The 15343-nt window shown below is 42.6% G+C and overlaps 1 protein-coding gene across 2 annotated transcripts in view; it reads left to right on the top strand.

The window, feature by feature from the left end:
* LOC147436893 (putative protein phosphatase 2C 57) overlaps positions 1–12770 on the top strand; it is a 35739-nt gene extending 22969 nt beyond the window's left edge. For both annotated transcript variants that reach the window (XM_086486280.1, XM_086486281.1), the window contains 3 exons: positions 11384–11605; positions 11696–11907; positions 12015–12770. In XM_086486280.1, the coding sequence (XP_086342406.1) occupies positions 11384–11605; positions 11696–11907; positions 12015–12570 (990 nt within the window). In that variant the 3' untranslated portion in view covers positions 12571–12770. The remainder of the gene's footprint in view (positions 1–11383; positions 11606–11695; positions 11908–12014) is intronic.
* Positions 12771–15343: the final 2573 nt, after the last annotated feature.

The raw sequence follows: 15343 nt of genomic DNA, 5'->3' as shown, positions 1-15343 counted from the left end.
TCTTCCCGAGCTAAAAACCTTGGAGGTCCAATGTGATTGGTATATCTTGAGACTACCATCAGCGCCACAGGAACATTGTTTGTCGAGGCTACCATGTTGCAGTCGGCTACGACCTTATGGAAGAAATCTAACCCTAATTTTGGTGCAGGTTTCAGGATGGAAAGCAAGTCGTCTTTTCGAGCTCGATTGAGGTCGAGATTGCTTTTTAAGTTTGAGTTCTGTTTGAGTACTTGTTTGGAATTTGTTTGAAATGGATGGTATCTGAACCTGTCTTGGTACCAATTTGAATTGTTTGACTCTGGTTTAATACTGGTTTCAATGATTGGTAATTTTTAATCTCTGGTGGAGTAGTGAGAAATGATGTTTGCGAATGCTTGTTCATACTCATGGCCCAGACCCTTGTGGTTATTTGCCGGGGGAGTATTGAATGTTTAAGAAGTGTTGTTTTTATTCATGGCTCGGACTTGGATGGTTATTACGGGGGGAGTATTAAGAAGTCTGAGCAGTGGTTACTCTTAGCACCTCCAAACGACGCAGGCTGCGGTCTAGGGGGTGTTTGGTTGTAAAAGGCCTCTATATCTCTTGGCCCGGACCTTTTTAGGTTCTGCGGGAGGAGTGATGAGGGAATCATTGAATATCTCTCGGCCGGACCTTGTTTAGTTATGCGAGAGGAGTGTTTACGGCGACTTTATGTTTCTATTTTTGAAACCGGCCCGTGGGGCGGTAGGCGTTGGCTCTCACCCGAAATTCTTTACTTTAGACACACACACAGAGCACTTTGCAAAGATAACCTGCGACGGGAATTAACACTTGAATACACACACGGCTCGGAATCTAGAATGCCCTGAGCAGACGCCCACAACCTGTAGGCCCCAAAATTGGCGCCCCTTTCGGTATTTCTTTATACTTTGAGAGGGTAAATTTACAAAGTAGAGTCCTGGGAATCCTTTGTCTATATCCAACTAGATACCACTTGATTTGGCCAAATTTCGGCAGCATGCTGAAACTCACTTCCACTGGCATAAACCCTCTGATTCCTGCCCAAAAACAGTAAATTCAGCACGCTGTATTTACTGGTTTTTGCCCTGTTTTCAGCCCCAAACAGTCCCCTAACTGTCCTCTGCCAGTGGGGCATGATTCCCAAGAGTTCTGGCGTCCGTATGGCTGAAAAACAATCAATTTACAGCGCATACACAGTGTCGAAAACGCACCTGTACGGTGAGGTTATGACCCTCACCGGTGCCTGCTTTGGAGTAGCAGTTAGCTACCCCTGTTCCTGCTCAAGGAGGCTCTTGCCTCGGCAACAAAAGCATGAAACCACACAGGTGTACATCAATCAAATGAAGAGCCCTCTTGAGGGGAATCACATAACTGCACGTAAGGGGGAGAGAGAGAGAGAGAGCAGTGTATAGCGTGCAGGGCATCACTCCTGGCACCACACTGTACATGACAGGGAAAGAAAGCACTCCATAGCTCTTAACATGTGACAGGTTCTCAATGAAGCATCCTCCCAGCATAAATCGAGCGCCCCCTCTTCTGCCCTTGACTTGTAATGCATCTGTGAACAAATAGATGCAAAAAGGAGAAGATTTCCATGGCTGCCAAAACCTGCGTATCGCTGAAAACGCAGCAAAACAGCCGTGTAAACACGCATATGATGCCTTCCAATGCTGAAAATGAGCTCCTTGGTCCTAGGTAAAGTCATGGGAAGCTTAAAAATGGAGAGAAATGGCTGAAAATTACAGTGATCAGCCTCCAAAACTGCTCTAAAAAGTCAGTTACGAGTTCTGTTCTCCCAGACTTGGTAAATTGACCAAAAAGTGCCACTTGGCACTCATACATGCAATTTCCCCGCATTGGGCTTCCTGCTTAAAAATCTCTCAACTGGTGCATCAGCTGACTTTGCAGCAGAGTAATAAAATGTTCCCCTGGTCATTCTGATGCTAATGACGCGAACAGATTTCATAGCCCAAAATAGCAGTTCCCTAAATTTTAGGAGATGCTTCCGTTGGGCTCCCACTGGTCTTCTGACCATCTATCCTCATGGGGACCGCATCTAAAAGTGCAATGTGGCCCAACTGTCAGATACTTTCTGTTGGTGATCCCACCTTGACTTTATGTCTTTATTGAGTTCACTTCCTAGTATCCACCAACTTGCTAAGTGCGACGGGGGGACCTACATGATCTTGAACTGAGCCTAGACATCCTTTTACTTTACGAGTTCTAGTGCCGACCAACTTTCCGTCTGCGGGTGAAACTACCGTTCACATTGGCCATACAATGTCCGACCATTTGCAACTTCAAAAAGAGGGTCTCAAAAATTAAACATAAATCATTGGAAAGAAACCGACAACTAAGGTTAGCAGTTGCGACGTCCTCGTGACAATGTCTTGTAACATGCATATGTGAGCATTTGTGTTGCATTGTGATGTGCCAATCAAGGAATTCCTTCTTGGATGAGATACTTCTGGGAAATCAACGACCCAAGATATCAAGAGTTCCGATCTGGAATGAGGCTCCTTATTGGATGAGATACTTCTGGGAAATGAACGACCCATGATATCAGGAGTTCCCATCTAGAACGAGACTCCTGATTCTTCTGGAAGCCAACGACCCAAGAAATCAAGAGCTTTGATTTGGAATGAGAAAACTGATTGTCCCTCGGTAATCTTTAGCTAACTTGAGTTGGTTTGCAGATATGGTGTAATCGAGGACGATTACTTTCGTTCAAGAAGGGGGGATGTCACAAATTGTTGACGTGTCAAGCCACTGAAGAACGGAGCGGACCTGTAGATCCCGGCCGAGAAGCCTAAACCCTAAGTGAAGAAGCAGCAGAAGAAGAAGAAGCAGTAAAAGTCCCCACCAACTTATGGGATCCCATCCTATGGGGCCCAAGTGACCCACACACACACTCAATTGCGTGGCGACTTGATGCGTGGCAGTCGTACGGACAGATTTTCGGATTTCACGTTGGCACGTGGTGCTCGTCTCGTGACACTCTGTCCATTAGGCCATGCCACATCATCACTTTGTGATACTTCGCTTATACATTGAGAGTTATGTGGATGCAAAAGAGTTTCATATTATGCCACTTGAGGGCTATGATGTGTTATTGGGTATTCCATGGTGTTACAAGTTGCATGCTATGGTGGATACTTACAACAAAAAGATTACCCTTGTACATAGAGGAAAGACTCATGTCCTTGATGTAAAGCTTAAAGGCGAGTCTGTTCTAGTTATATCTGCTTCTCCTATTTCATGTGTAACAAAGAATCATCTTTTTGCATACTTGATCTTTGTGAAAGAAGAACCGGAAGTTGTATTTAATTTGTCTACTTTAGATAAAGAAAGGACAACTTTTTTGAGTGGTTTCAAGGATATGGTTTTGTGGACTTTTTGCATGGGGAGTTATCTCATGTGAGACCCGAGGTTCAGCATAGATCTTGTGCCAAGTTCTTGTTTGCCGAATAGACCATCATACAGGGTTAGTGGAGGCAGACAGAAAGAAATTATGAGTTAGGTCAATGAGCATTTAGAGAGGGGTTGATTCAGCCCAATTCATCCCCATTTTGCTCTCTTGTACTTTTAGTGTAGAAGAAGGATGGTTCATGGTGCATGTGCATAGACTATGGCGCTTTAAGTAAGAAAACCACCAAGAATAGGTTCCCTATAGTGAGGATAAGATTACATTCTTGATCTACTTGAGGAAGCGTCATGTAGATCAAGGAAGCGTCATTGTTTAGCTTGATAGACTTGAAGAGTGGGAACCATCAGATATGCATTAGGCCAAAATATGTCCATAAGAATGCCGTAAGGAGAACATCTGGTCTCTATGAGTTTCTTGTCATGCCGTTTGGTCTTACAAATGCTCCTGCTATGTCTGATAGAATGATCGACAAAATATTTAGATTTCCACGCCCAACAGAATGATCAACAAAATATTTAGACCACATAGAAACTTTGTGGGTACATTCTTTGATGACATGATTGTCTTTTCAAAGTCTGAAGAGGAGCATAGGGATCATTTGACCGCAAATTTTAATGAACTATGCAAGAACATGCTACTATTAATCTCAAGAGGAGTGAATTCTTTTTGGAAGAAATTTATTTTCTTGGGCACATTATTTCAAAGGATGGGGTACACATGGATCTTGCAACAGTGGAGGCAATCAAGTCATGGCTAGATTCGAAGTCCGTACATGCACTCGAGAAGCTTACTAGGCTTATGCTCCTACTCCAGAAGGTTTATTCACAATTTTGGTGACATTGCTTAATGACTCCATGCCTTACAGAGAAAGGGAGTTACTTTCAAGTGGTTAGCTATAGAAATCGTAGCTTGCACTTGAAAGGAAAGTTCACTTCAGACCTTTTGAAACCATTTGTGGTTCAATGCGATGCTTGTTGGAACAACCTAGGTGCAATTTTTTTGCAAGGTGGCCGAGTACTGGCATATGATTGAGAGAGAAGTTTACAAGTTCATTTGAAAGAGATGTTGACAGTTATTCATGCTCTCACTAGTTGGAAGCACTTTTTGCTTGGTGCTGATTTTGTTGTGCAAAGAGATCACTAGACCTTGTGTTACTTTCTAACTTAAGCTAAGCTGTTAGAAAAGTATATGTGATAGCAAACTTTTTGTCTATATTTCATTTCCGGATTGTGCACATGGAAGGCAGAAATAAGAATGTGATATTAGATGCGTTGTTTCGCAAGCCACAAGGTTTTGCCGTATCTATTTCATATCACCATGAACTGGATGAGCTCCAAGGCGAAGATTTTGCAAGGATTTATTATCAGCTTGTTAATGGACAACGTCATGAGCACAATATGCTAGGCATCGTGGAATTGATGCGATAGTGAAGGCGGTTGAGAATTCTTTGATTTGCCAGCTTTGCGTTCAGATATGGATGCTTTTGTAAGATCATGCTTAGTATGCCATAAGGTCAAGTTTGATAGGCAGACAACACCGGAATTGTTATAGCCATTGTCGATTCTTGATAGGCCATGGGAAAGCATAGCGATGGAGATTACTTTTGATCTTCCAAGAACACCAACAAGAAATGATGGGATTTGGACTATTATTTGCAGTCAGCAAGGAAGCCCATTTTATTCCGCTTAGGAAGAAGATAAAGTCTGAACACATGGTCGATATATTTACGTATAATATTTTCAAGTACCATGGGATGCCTTAGTCAATTGTCCGTGACAGGGATCCACGTATGACGAGTCTTTTTTGGAAAGCATTGTTTGAGAACATGGGCACTACACTAAAGTTCTCATCTTCGTTTCATCCAAAAACAGATGGACAGTCAAAAAAGGCAAATTCTACTTTCTTGGATGTGCTCAAATGCTATGTGTCAAAGCACAAGGCAACTTGGGAACACTATCTATCGTTGGTTAAATATGCTTACAATAACATTGTGCATGCATCAACAGTCAAAGCACCATTTGAGAGAGTAGAAGGGGAGAAAAAAGTCTCACTCATCTTGCAAACTAAGAACAAGATATTTGAGATACGGATGAAGCATACAAGAAGATAAAGATAGGGCTTAAGAAGATTTAGGCTAAGCAAAAGAAACCCGTCGATCGTCACTGTATTGAACCTTTATTTTCACTTGGTGAGTGGGTACTTTTGCGGTTTGAAAAGGCCAGGTTAAGCAAAAGGAAAGGCAGGAATTGTTTGTTTCCTAAGCTGAGCAAGCTCAATTATGGACCTTTTCAGATTTCAGAAAGATAAGCGATATAGTGTCACAAGACAGGAACCACGTGCCAATGGAAAAGAACAGACTTTTAGCACTTCAATAACAACTGAACTGAAAGAGAGACGACACGTGACACGGAGTGGCCGAATTCCACCCCAGAGAGTATTGGCTCCAAACCTTGGCGCCCCTTTCGGTATTTCTTTATATTGCCTCAACATAGTACATGCTGGTACTCTAGACTCTACACCTTGTCCAGGAAGCATGCCAAAGAATGAGCCCTAATCTCATATTTAAAGGCCCTTCGCCTTAAAAAGCAATTACAGTGAAAAGCCTTCAAACTCTAAAGCATCTGGTCCAAAAGCAAAGCCAAAAAGCTGCCAATGCAATTTACGGAAATCTGTACAGCTTGCCACGTCATCAGCCAGTGCAAAACGTGGAAATCCATACAGCTTGCCACGTCATCAGCCAACGTAATTTTCGGAACTTCTGTACAACTGCCACGTCATCAGCTTTGCGTGAATGTGTGTGTGTCTTGCTTTATTTTAATCCCTTTATGTCATTGGGGCCCCATCGGACGGGGTCCCCATAAGTTGGTAGGACTTCTTCTTCTTCTTCTTCTTCTACTTGTTCTTCTTAGGGTTTAGGCCCTCGGCCAGCATTTGTAAGTTGGCTCCATTCTTTAGGCTTTGACACATCAGCAGTTTGTGACATGTAGACTATAAATTGAAGCTACCAGAAGGTTGGAAAATACATAACACTTTGCATGTTCGCCTTCTAAGGCCCTTTGTTGGTGATGTGTTAAGAAATATGGTTCCAAAGGAACAACCTGAAGTGGAATATTTGAATGAGATTCTTGTTCTTGAACAGATATTGGCACATAAAGAAAGGAAAATTAGTGGAAAGGTTACAAGACGCTATTTGGTCTGCTAAAGTTCAAGAACTATCCATCATTGGATGCAAAATGGATGGAAGAGTCTGAATTGGATGATTCACTTCAGTTATTGCAACTTTATCTTGAAGCCTTTGTATTGGAACCCACCGTGACTTGATGTAGCTCAATGGAGCAATGTGAGAGCATGGTTCATGATGCTCATGTGTAAATGGAATGTAAGACTTTGACTCAACTCGAATGGATGATGTAGCCGTGCTAACTGATTCAAAAGGAAGCACTCAATTGTTATCTACTTTTCGCATACAGAATTTGAGTTCAAAAGTTTGTACTTGAGAGTACACTAGAAGACCTCTATGTTTGATATATGTGTGGTAGTAAGGTTGGTGGGATTGTTTAATTGTCCAATGCTACATTTTTGGAATCGTGTATATGTTAGAATCCTATTGTAGGGTATATGTGATATCTAGAGATGTCAACATGTATTATTGGCATGCAAGTGAGGTCGCTTGCAGTATTTCAAGGGGGGGGGGGGGGGGGGGAACGGGAGGGTATGTCACCAGGAGGTGTGTTTTTCCTGTTGCCTTCTGTAAATAACTATTACATATTCTGATTTATTTTATTTTTGTTGTTTTCCTATGGAACCCTTGAAAAGGTGCAAGTGGACATTGCATGGCAAGTGTGAAACGATTGTAGCCAAATGGGTTTCATACATCGAGAATCTAGGTCGGTGAGTGTGTTTGATAAGGCCAGTTAGCACTTAATTCTGATGAGTGCAAAATTGTGTGCGCGCTTATATGGAATTTGGGCTACGCGGCAAGTCATTGACAACTTTATACGTGTGAAAACTCATCCAAATTAAAGGGAAAGTGTCCCATTACGTGCGGGAGCTCCTGAGACACTCATAGACGTATTTGCTCCTCAAAACAATCCAAATTAGAGAATCACAGCTTGCTGCATTTATTTGCAAGTTTAGGGTTTCGCACCAAAATTGCAAGATAATATCTGGAAAACCTTGGGGAGGTTATACAGGAGTTTGGGCACCGGTTAGTGACCTGTGTTTATTAGGGTTTTGCACCAAAATTGCAAGATAATACCTGGAAAACCTTGGGGTGGTTATACAGGAGTTTGGGCACCGGTTAGTGACTAACAGCTCATCTAAAAGCTGCAAGGGAATCCGTCCTAGACGTGTGCTTTTGACCTATAGAGATTTTGGTGTTGTTATGTTGCAGAAATTGAGTCAAAAACCTGCAATGTCAGCCCTTGATAGGTTTGGACAGCTTGGTGGGAATTTTGTCCAAGTGTCCAATCGTTTGTTTACAAATGAATAAAGAAATACCACAGGGGGTGCTAGTCCTTGGGGCCTACAGGGTGTCTGTCTTCGTGTGTGCAGTGACAATCTAGTTGCCGGACGCAAGTGTGCTATCTCTCTCTCACTATGGTCAATGCTCTGTGTATTATAATTCACAGGTAATCGAATTTGTACCCACCCTCATTGTGTACTGGCCGGTTTGAGAGAGAGAGAGAGAGAGAGAGAGAGAGAGAGAGAGAGAGAGACCAATGAGTCTCAACCAATTGTAAGGTGCAGCGGAAGTGAATGGTGATATTGCTCAAGATGAGTGCTCCGAACTGTGCTAAGGGTTCCTTTTACTTACAGAAGGGAGAGCCTTCCGTTCCTTTAGAGAGAGAATGCAATGATCACAAACAAAGTGAATGCTACTGCGACTGAAAGTGCTGAGAGAGAGAGAGAGAGAGAGAGAGAGAGAGAGAGAGAGAGAGAGAGAGAGAAAAGAATATGACAGCATACGGTTCTCAAACCCTCCTCCAAGGGTCCCGAGAGAGGTCTATGCTATAGATTGCACAAATCTGGTACAATGGTCTAAATGCAATGGACTTGCCGATTATGTCGATGACAATGATGACGATGACGAGGATGGGCTGAAAACTGAAAACGCTAGGGCTGAAAAGCTGAATCTGCAAAACGTTGACTTTTTGCTGATCTCTAACACTGTGTCAGCGAGGATCGGATGACGACGACTCGACGACGATGTGCTGAAAACGCAGATGCTGAAATCTGAAACCAGTGGGCTGAAACTGTAAATACTCGACGGTACAGCGAGGATCTACTACTACAGGTCGGGGAGATTTGCGAGGCTAGGGGCTGGATTTGCAAAGGCTAAGTGCTGAATACTGAAAACTCTAATGTTCTTGGCTGATCTGGCGTCATGAAACTGCATTGCTAGGCCTGATTTGCTACAGAAAAACGCCAGGCTGATCTGCTGATGGAAACGCTAGGGGGCTACTGCTGTGGAGAAAAACGCTGGGCTGATTTGCAACTGAAAACGCTAGAGGATCTAGCATACCCAAAGACCCAAAAACGCTGGTTGTCTTGCTGGTTGAAAACGCAAGGTCTTTTGTCGTCTTGTTGAGGAGAGAACACTGCAAAAGCCTGAGCTCCTGTTGTCTCTTCTGCTTTTACCGAGTGACCACTTGGTTTCTTTTATAATTCCTTAGCAATTTGCCCTACTTACTTTTCCAACAAAAGTCACTTATTAATAAATTAAGTGAAAAATGTGTACTTTGGCAAAAAGGATTCTATGCTTTGGAAAATGTTCCCGATGGGTACTGAATGTCATGCTCATGATTATGTTGTGTGCAATCAGAGGATATGCAACTACTCTAAGTGCTTGGACATGCAGGCCTGCTCACAGGCTCACAAAGGTGCCAGAACACTTCCTAGGTTGACGTGAACCCTAGACCTGGGATAGCTTGTCCACATGCACATAGGGTTAGATGTGCACGTGACACCAATCCTCTTAAGGGCCCCCCACACTGTTACCAATGTGGTACTTGCTTGAGATTGTGTAAATGGAATGTAAGACTTGACTCAACTCGAATAAATGATGTAGCCTTGCTAACTCTTTTGAAACGAAGCACCTTGGAGCCCACACTGTTACTGATGTGGCACTTGCTTTAGATTGTGTAAATGGAATGTAAGAGTTGACTCAACTCAAATAAATGATGTAGCCGTGCTAACTCTTTCGAAACGAAGCACCTTGGAGCCTGATTTTAATAACGTTCGTAATACGGCTCGATGTGGGGTTTGCGGATGGCCACCACGACAAAGATGTGGGCCTGATTTACACACCTGATGTGAGGATTTAAGGGTTTAATGCTGACTGCAAAATCATGCGGCACAAAAACGCAACAAATTGGAGGTTGATGTAGGCCGAAAACGGTTATTGATTACGAAGCAACAAATGGGGCTTTTCTACCAGGGCAATGGGGCGCCAAGGAAGGGGAAGCAATGGGTTGCATGAGTGCCCAAAGGATGAGCATATGGGGAGTGGTTGTGGCTGAAAAACACATATTTGGAGCAGAGAGCATCTCACAAAATGCTGAGGATGAGGTTGTGTGTGGGATGGCATGCAAAACGTTGGAGAATAGTAGAGATGCAAGGCGCCCAAAAAATAGGAGTGAAGTAGAGAGGCTAAGCAGTCGATTTATATGGGGAGAAGTGGCTTGAGTTTCGGTGCCAACTGCCATCCAATGAAGTACCATCTAGTAAGTGCAATATGCACCTATAGGGTTTCTGGCACTTTGTACCACATCTCACAAATCGGTGATGCATTTATGAATGACTAGGGACTTAAACCAATGCGTTCCCTTAGACACACAAGTGCAACAACCACCGTCAACCTGTGAACAAACCATTATCCAAGAGGGTTCCAAAACTAGAAAATCCTATCTAATAGATTTGTCCGGGCATGTGGGTCCTGCGAACAGGCTCACAGAATTGCTAAAACTAAATCCCTTAGGCTTTATAGACAAACCTTGGCTTTGAAGACGTAGTGGTTGCATTGTGTGTGCCATTTGGGACACTCTAGGAGAGTGTCTCTCCAAATGTTGTTGGATATCACACATCCTCTGTCGTATGATGATTGCATGCTATAAGATTTTAATAAATTGTGAAGCTCAAGCATAGTAGTCATAGAGTTTAAAATGTTTTCTGAAACGAGTTCTAAAACTTTCAAAATGGTGTGGTCACAAGTTTGAAACGCTGCCATAGAAGTTCAATTAGAATCAACACGTGAATATATCTGTATGTATGGATAGAGCTTTATATAAGCAACTCATTTTGCACACACTCTTACGAGACGAGTTTCAAGAGGCCACCTGAAAGTTAAAATCGTCAACTGAGTTAACATGGTATTAGATCTTGTGCTTGGGATAGTTACAAAAATCGGACTCGAGTGCAACAGTTCGCATTGCAATCAGGTCTTGAAAAAGGTTCGAAATGTATCATAAGTGAACAAGTGAGTGTATTGAAAACTATGTCTTGGGGCCATGACATAGTACATGCTCTCCAAGTGTTCTATTCCATGAGGAGTGCCCTGCTAAGAGCCCCAGCAGTCTTCATGGTCGGTAAGGCTGATGCTAGATCTTCGCTCTATGATCTTCCCTTTGTGTTCTGTGGCTTTGTGAAAAGCTGCATGAAGAGGTATACATTGAAATTTTGGCACGCATCATTGCTGCTACACATGAGGTTACCTGCTACAGTGTGCTGTCAGCATAGTCCTGGGCTTCCGTTGTGTACATTACTTCTTGGTCCATGTATAGTTTTACTGGACATGAATATCTTAGCATCGTTTCTTAAACAGAGAAATTGTATGATGATTCAAGCAGGTGTTACTATGGTCAGTTGTGAACTTGTGATGCTTTTGTCTAGTTTTTAATTGTTCCAAACTTGGATATTGAAGAAATTGATCAATGTGGTAGCTCACTTCTTTTGCAGGTTAACTTGTATCGAGTGGATTCATGTTCTTCAGTTTCTTGTTCGGGCTCTTTGGTCATGGATGCAGCTAGTAGCGAGGAATTTGATTTGGTTGTTCGATCAGGGGTGTGCTTTGACGTTGGCCCGAGGAGGGTGATGGAGGATGAACACGTGCGAATTGATGATTTGGTTGATTATTTGGGTTCTTTATCAATGAGCAAAGGACCGAGTTCCTGCTATGGGGTGTGTTACATTTAAATCTTATAGCTTGTTGGTCTTTTGGATAATGGATATAATAACATTTCCCAGTTGGTTTATGGTTATTAAAAGCAGGTATTTGATGGGCATGGTGGGAAGGATGCTGCCCAGTTTGCTAGAGACATGTTATTGAAGTATATTGTCCAAGATGTTTCCTTCCCAACATCAGTGGAAGAGGCAGTTTATCAAGGGTTTTTGAAGACCGATAAAGCATTTGCAGAAGCATGTAGAGCAGACAGCAGCTTATCCTCTGGAACAACTGCCATCATGGTATTGGTCCTTGGAAGGTAAAATCTTTTGTTTACTCAACGACTCTAGCTGTTTTTAAGTCTTTTTCTTTGAGTGACAGAGCTGTCACACAAGCATTATTAAGATTTTGTATTGGTTGCATTAGGGAAGTCTTTGTTGCAAATGCTGGAGATTGCAGGGCTGTCCTTTGTCGCCGAGGAAAGGCGGTGGATATGTCAAGAGACCACAAACCATGCTGTCAACAGGAACGAATGCGTATTGAGGCTTTGGGCGGTTATGTAGATGATGGTTACTTAAATGGCCTGCTTGGAGTTGCCAGAGCTCTTGGAGATTGGCACATGGATGGACTCAAGGGTGCTGGTTGCCCTCTTAGTGGGGAGCCCGAGGTGAAACAGTTCCTTCTCACACCGGATGATGAGTTCTTAATTATTGGTTGTGATGGCCTATGGGATGTGTTTAGTAGTCAGCTTGCAGTTGAATTTGCCCGAAAGAGGCTTCAACAGCATAATGATCCAGAGCAGTGCTGCCGTGAGCTGGTGGCTGAAGCCCTCCGCCGAGATTCTTCTGACAATCTAACGGTGGTCGTTGTTTGCTTACAAGCCAATCCCCCTCCCAAGCTCACAACAAAATTCTCAGTGCGGAAAAGCATATCTTCACAGGGTTTGCAGCATTTGCAAGGGGCGATAGATAGCATTTTTTGATATGCATTTTCCTATTTCTGACCAGAAATCCAGCGTAGCATGACATTTCCAGTGGCTGATCCTCTTGAGGCTTTAATTAAGAGGTGGATTTTTCTGGAACAGTGGAATGGCTCTTTAGAGGTTTTGCCGCACTTGACAATTTGCATTATGTTGTATGCTGTAGAATAAATGTACTACTACGTTTGAGGTTGTGCTTCTTAGTCTCTTGGTACTTCTTGATTGGTTCTAGTTGAAAAAGTGCAAAATTATTATTGATGATTACAATCAGTCAGGTGAATTGGTGTTTTACTGGGATTCATTTAGATAAACAATACTAGTTTTTCATGTCGTGAGAACTTTTTCCATGTGGTGCATATGTCTTATCGGTGGCTACTTGTTTTATTCATGATTTTTATTAAGGCTAGCTTAAGATTAAAACTCGGTATGTGGGCCTTTGTGTTGATGCATGCGTGTTTGTGTGTCAGGGGGCTTTGATACCTAGAGTATATCTTTTACTGATTCTGAGGACCGTCTATTCTGAAAATTCACAATGGGTCCCATGGGTATATTATCTTTTGGTTGGCAAACACTCCACTATCGTGGGCAAACACATGCAAGCATCTAAGTGACGTTGCAACCTCTCCGGGGGATCGGAAATCAACACAACATCAGCATATAACAAAAATGCGATCCATGTTCCAGCCAACTAAACTTCTCTGTCATCTCCCCTCTCAATGTAATCAGAAACCTAATCCACATACATGCCAGAGATTGTCGGAGATAGTAGGCATCCTAGCTTCACCGCAATAGTGGAGTGAACTACATCAGATAACCCCTCTAGGGTGCGAACCTATCCTCTCACTGACCTATGGATTGCCATAATCCCTCAAATCAGCTTTGTGGGTACCCCCATCTCTTGCAATTTGCACATCAACCTATCTCTAGCCACTTTGTCTAATGCTTTTCGAACATCCACAAAGCTACAATTAATCGTCCTCCCACATGATCTACCCTCCTTAATAATAGCTCTAAACTTCAGAATGTGATCAAGTGTAGAAAACCCCCGCTGAAAACCTGCTTATCCCACTACTTGCACGCCTGCTCTCTCTAACCATGTGCTCAATTGCTGCTCAAGAATGAACGCATACAATCGTACCAATGTGCGCCCAATCATAATAGTATGATAGTTCATAGGCTCCATATGGTCCCCTGGCTTGAAGATACACTATAGTAGACAAGCTCCAATTGTCAAGTAGATCGACCCTCACACATTGCACGGTTGAACATCATTGCTAGAAGCTCTGCAAGCATATCCCTGGCATGTATAAAATGCTCTTCTACTAAGCCCTCACGATCATAAGCTCTCCCAGTGCTCATCCAGTCAATGGCTTTTCTTACCATCTCTACAATAAAGAAAGCTTTTCTTACCATCTCTATGATAAAGAAAGCACAAGTATGGCTCTAGGGTGTCTAGAAGTGGTGGTTGTCCAGGAATCGTGTACAAAGATGTTGCATGTTTCCCATAACTCGGTAGAAGTGATGGCAGGAGGAGGTGCTCATGGAAAAGTCTCCATGCATCCCCCTGAGTCCTGGCTCATGAATAATTGGTAAAGATCATGCTCTAATTGAGCCAAGAAAACCCGCTTCTTCCGTCGCATTGGGTGTTGGAAGGCAATCCGTGATTGTCCATAGGTGATGACTCACATGAGTACCTCTCTCTAGAGCCATGCTTGTCTCTGCACTCCTCACCGTACCAACTATTTTAGGGCATACTCCCAGACGAAGTGACCCATTACACTTTCAGGGTGCCATCTTTAGTGTGGTCCCATAGGTTTCACACCATCATGCGGAGCATCGCTCCAATATCACCACCCTTCCATATCAGTAAAAAGAAATCTTACATTTTTCCCTTGCCGCTTTAATATTTGGCATTACCTCCTGAATATGAGCAATCTACAAGAGCATGAGGTCATCTCCAAGAAAGATGTCCATCTTCTTAAGAGTTGGCCTTTTCTTCAAAAAGTTCTTCACTTCCATGAAGGGGAAATGAAGGATAAGCGCCCTTTCCTTTGAGGTTTCCCCCTTGCTTCGACTTTTCTTATCACCCACTCTCCAAGCCCTCGTATGCATCGGATCATTAACCCCCATCATAGTCATGAGTTCTTTTACCTCTTCATCAACATAATCTTGGTCTTTGAGGCCACCAATCCTCACATGTAAGGCGCACACACACTTCCTTTGTTGCTCTTCTAGTGTCAAGTTAATGATGGTGGGTGTGGGGGTTGTTTCCTTGCCTTCTTAGCAATCTTGATCCATTTCTCGGCCTCATTTGCTTTCCGTTGAGTCTTCATGATAGCATCCATCCAAGAATTCATTTCTTTGTGTTGCTCCTCCCCTTCTTTGATGGTCCACACTTGATCTCGAAAAAAAATTGTTGGGACTTTCTATCTATTAATTATAGAGATTTAAAAAATCTCTTCTTTATACCCTAGAGTTTATCATGATAATGTAGAAAATTGGGCCCATGAAGAGTGCTTTTGCAAAATTGCAGGTAATGAATATAAAAGCTTGGTACAAAAGCTTAGAAGAAAATGTCAAGGTCTAGGAAAAAAATTATAGGTACATAATCTATACTTGTCCCACATTTTTGGTTATGCTTTCCTCAACAAAATATTATTTTATTCCATTAAATTATATTAAGTTATGTTGGTCCAATATACAAGTTTCATGCATGGGAGTAAAACCTTTAATTTCAAAAGTTTGCATGTTATATAAACATGTATGTTTTCCAAGT

The sequence above is a fragment of the Adiantum capillus-veneris genome, chromosome 17 (assembly GCF_014529385.1).
Source record: "Adiantum capillus-veneris isolate H3 chromosome 17, ASM1452938v2, whole genome shotgun sequence".
In the NCBI taxonomy this organism is placed as follows: domain Eukaryota; kingdom Viridiplantae; phylum Streptophyta; class Polypodiopsida; order Polypodiales; family Pteridaceae; genus Adiantum; species Adiantum capillus-veneris.
Note: the sequence above shows the minus strand (reverse complement) of the source record. Positions and strands in the feature narration are given on the sequence as shown.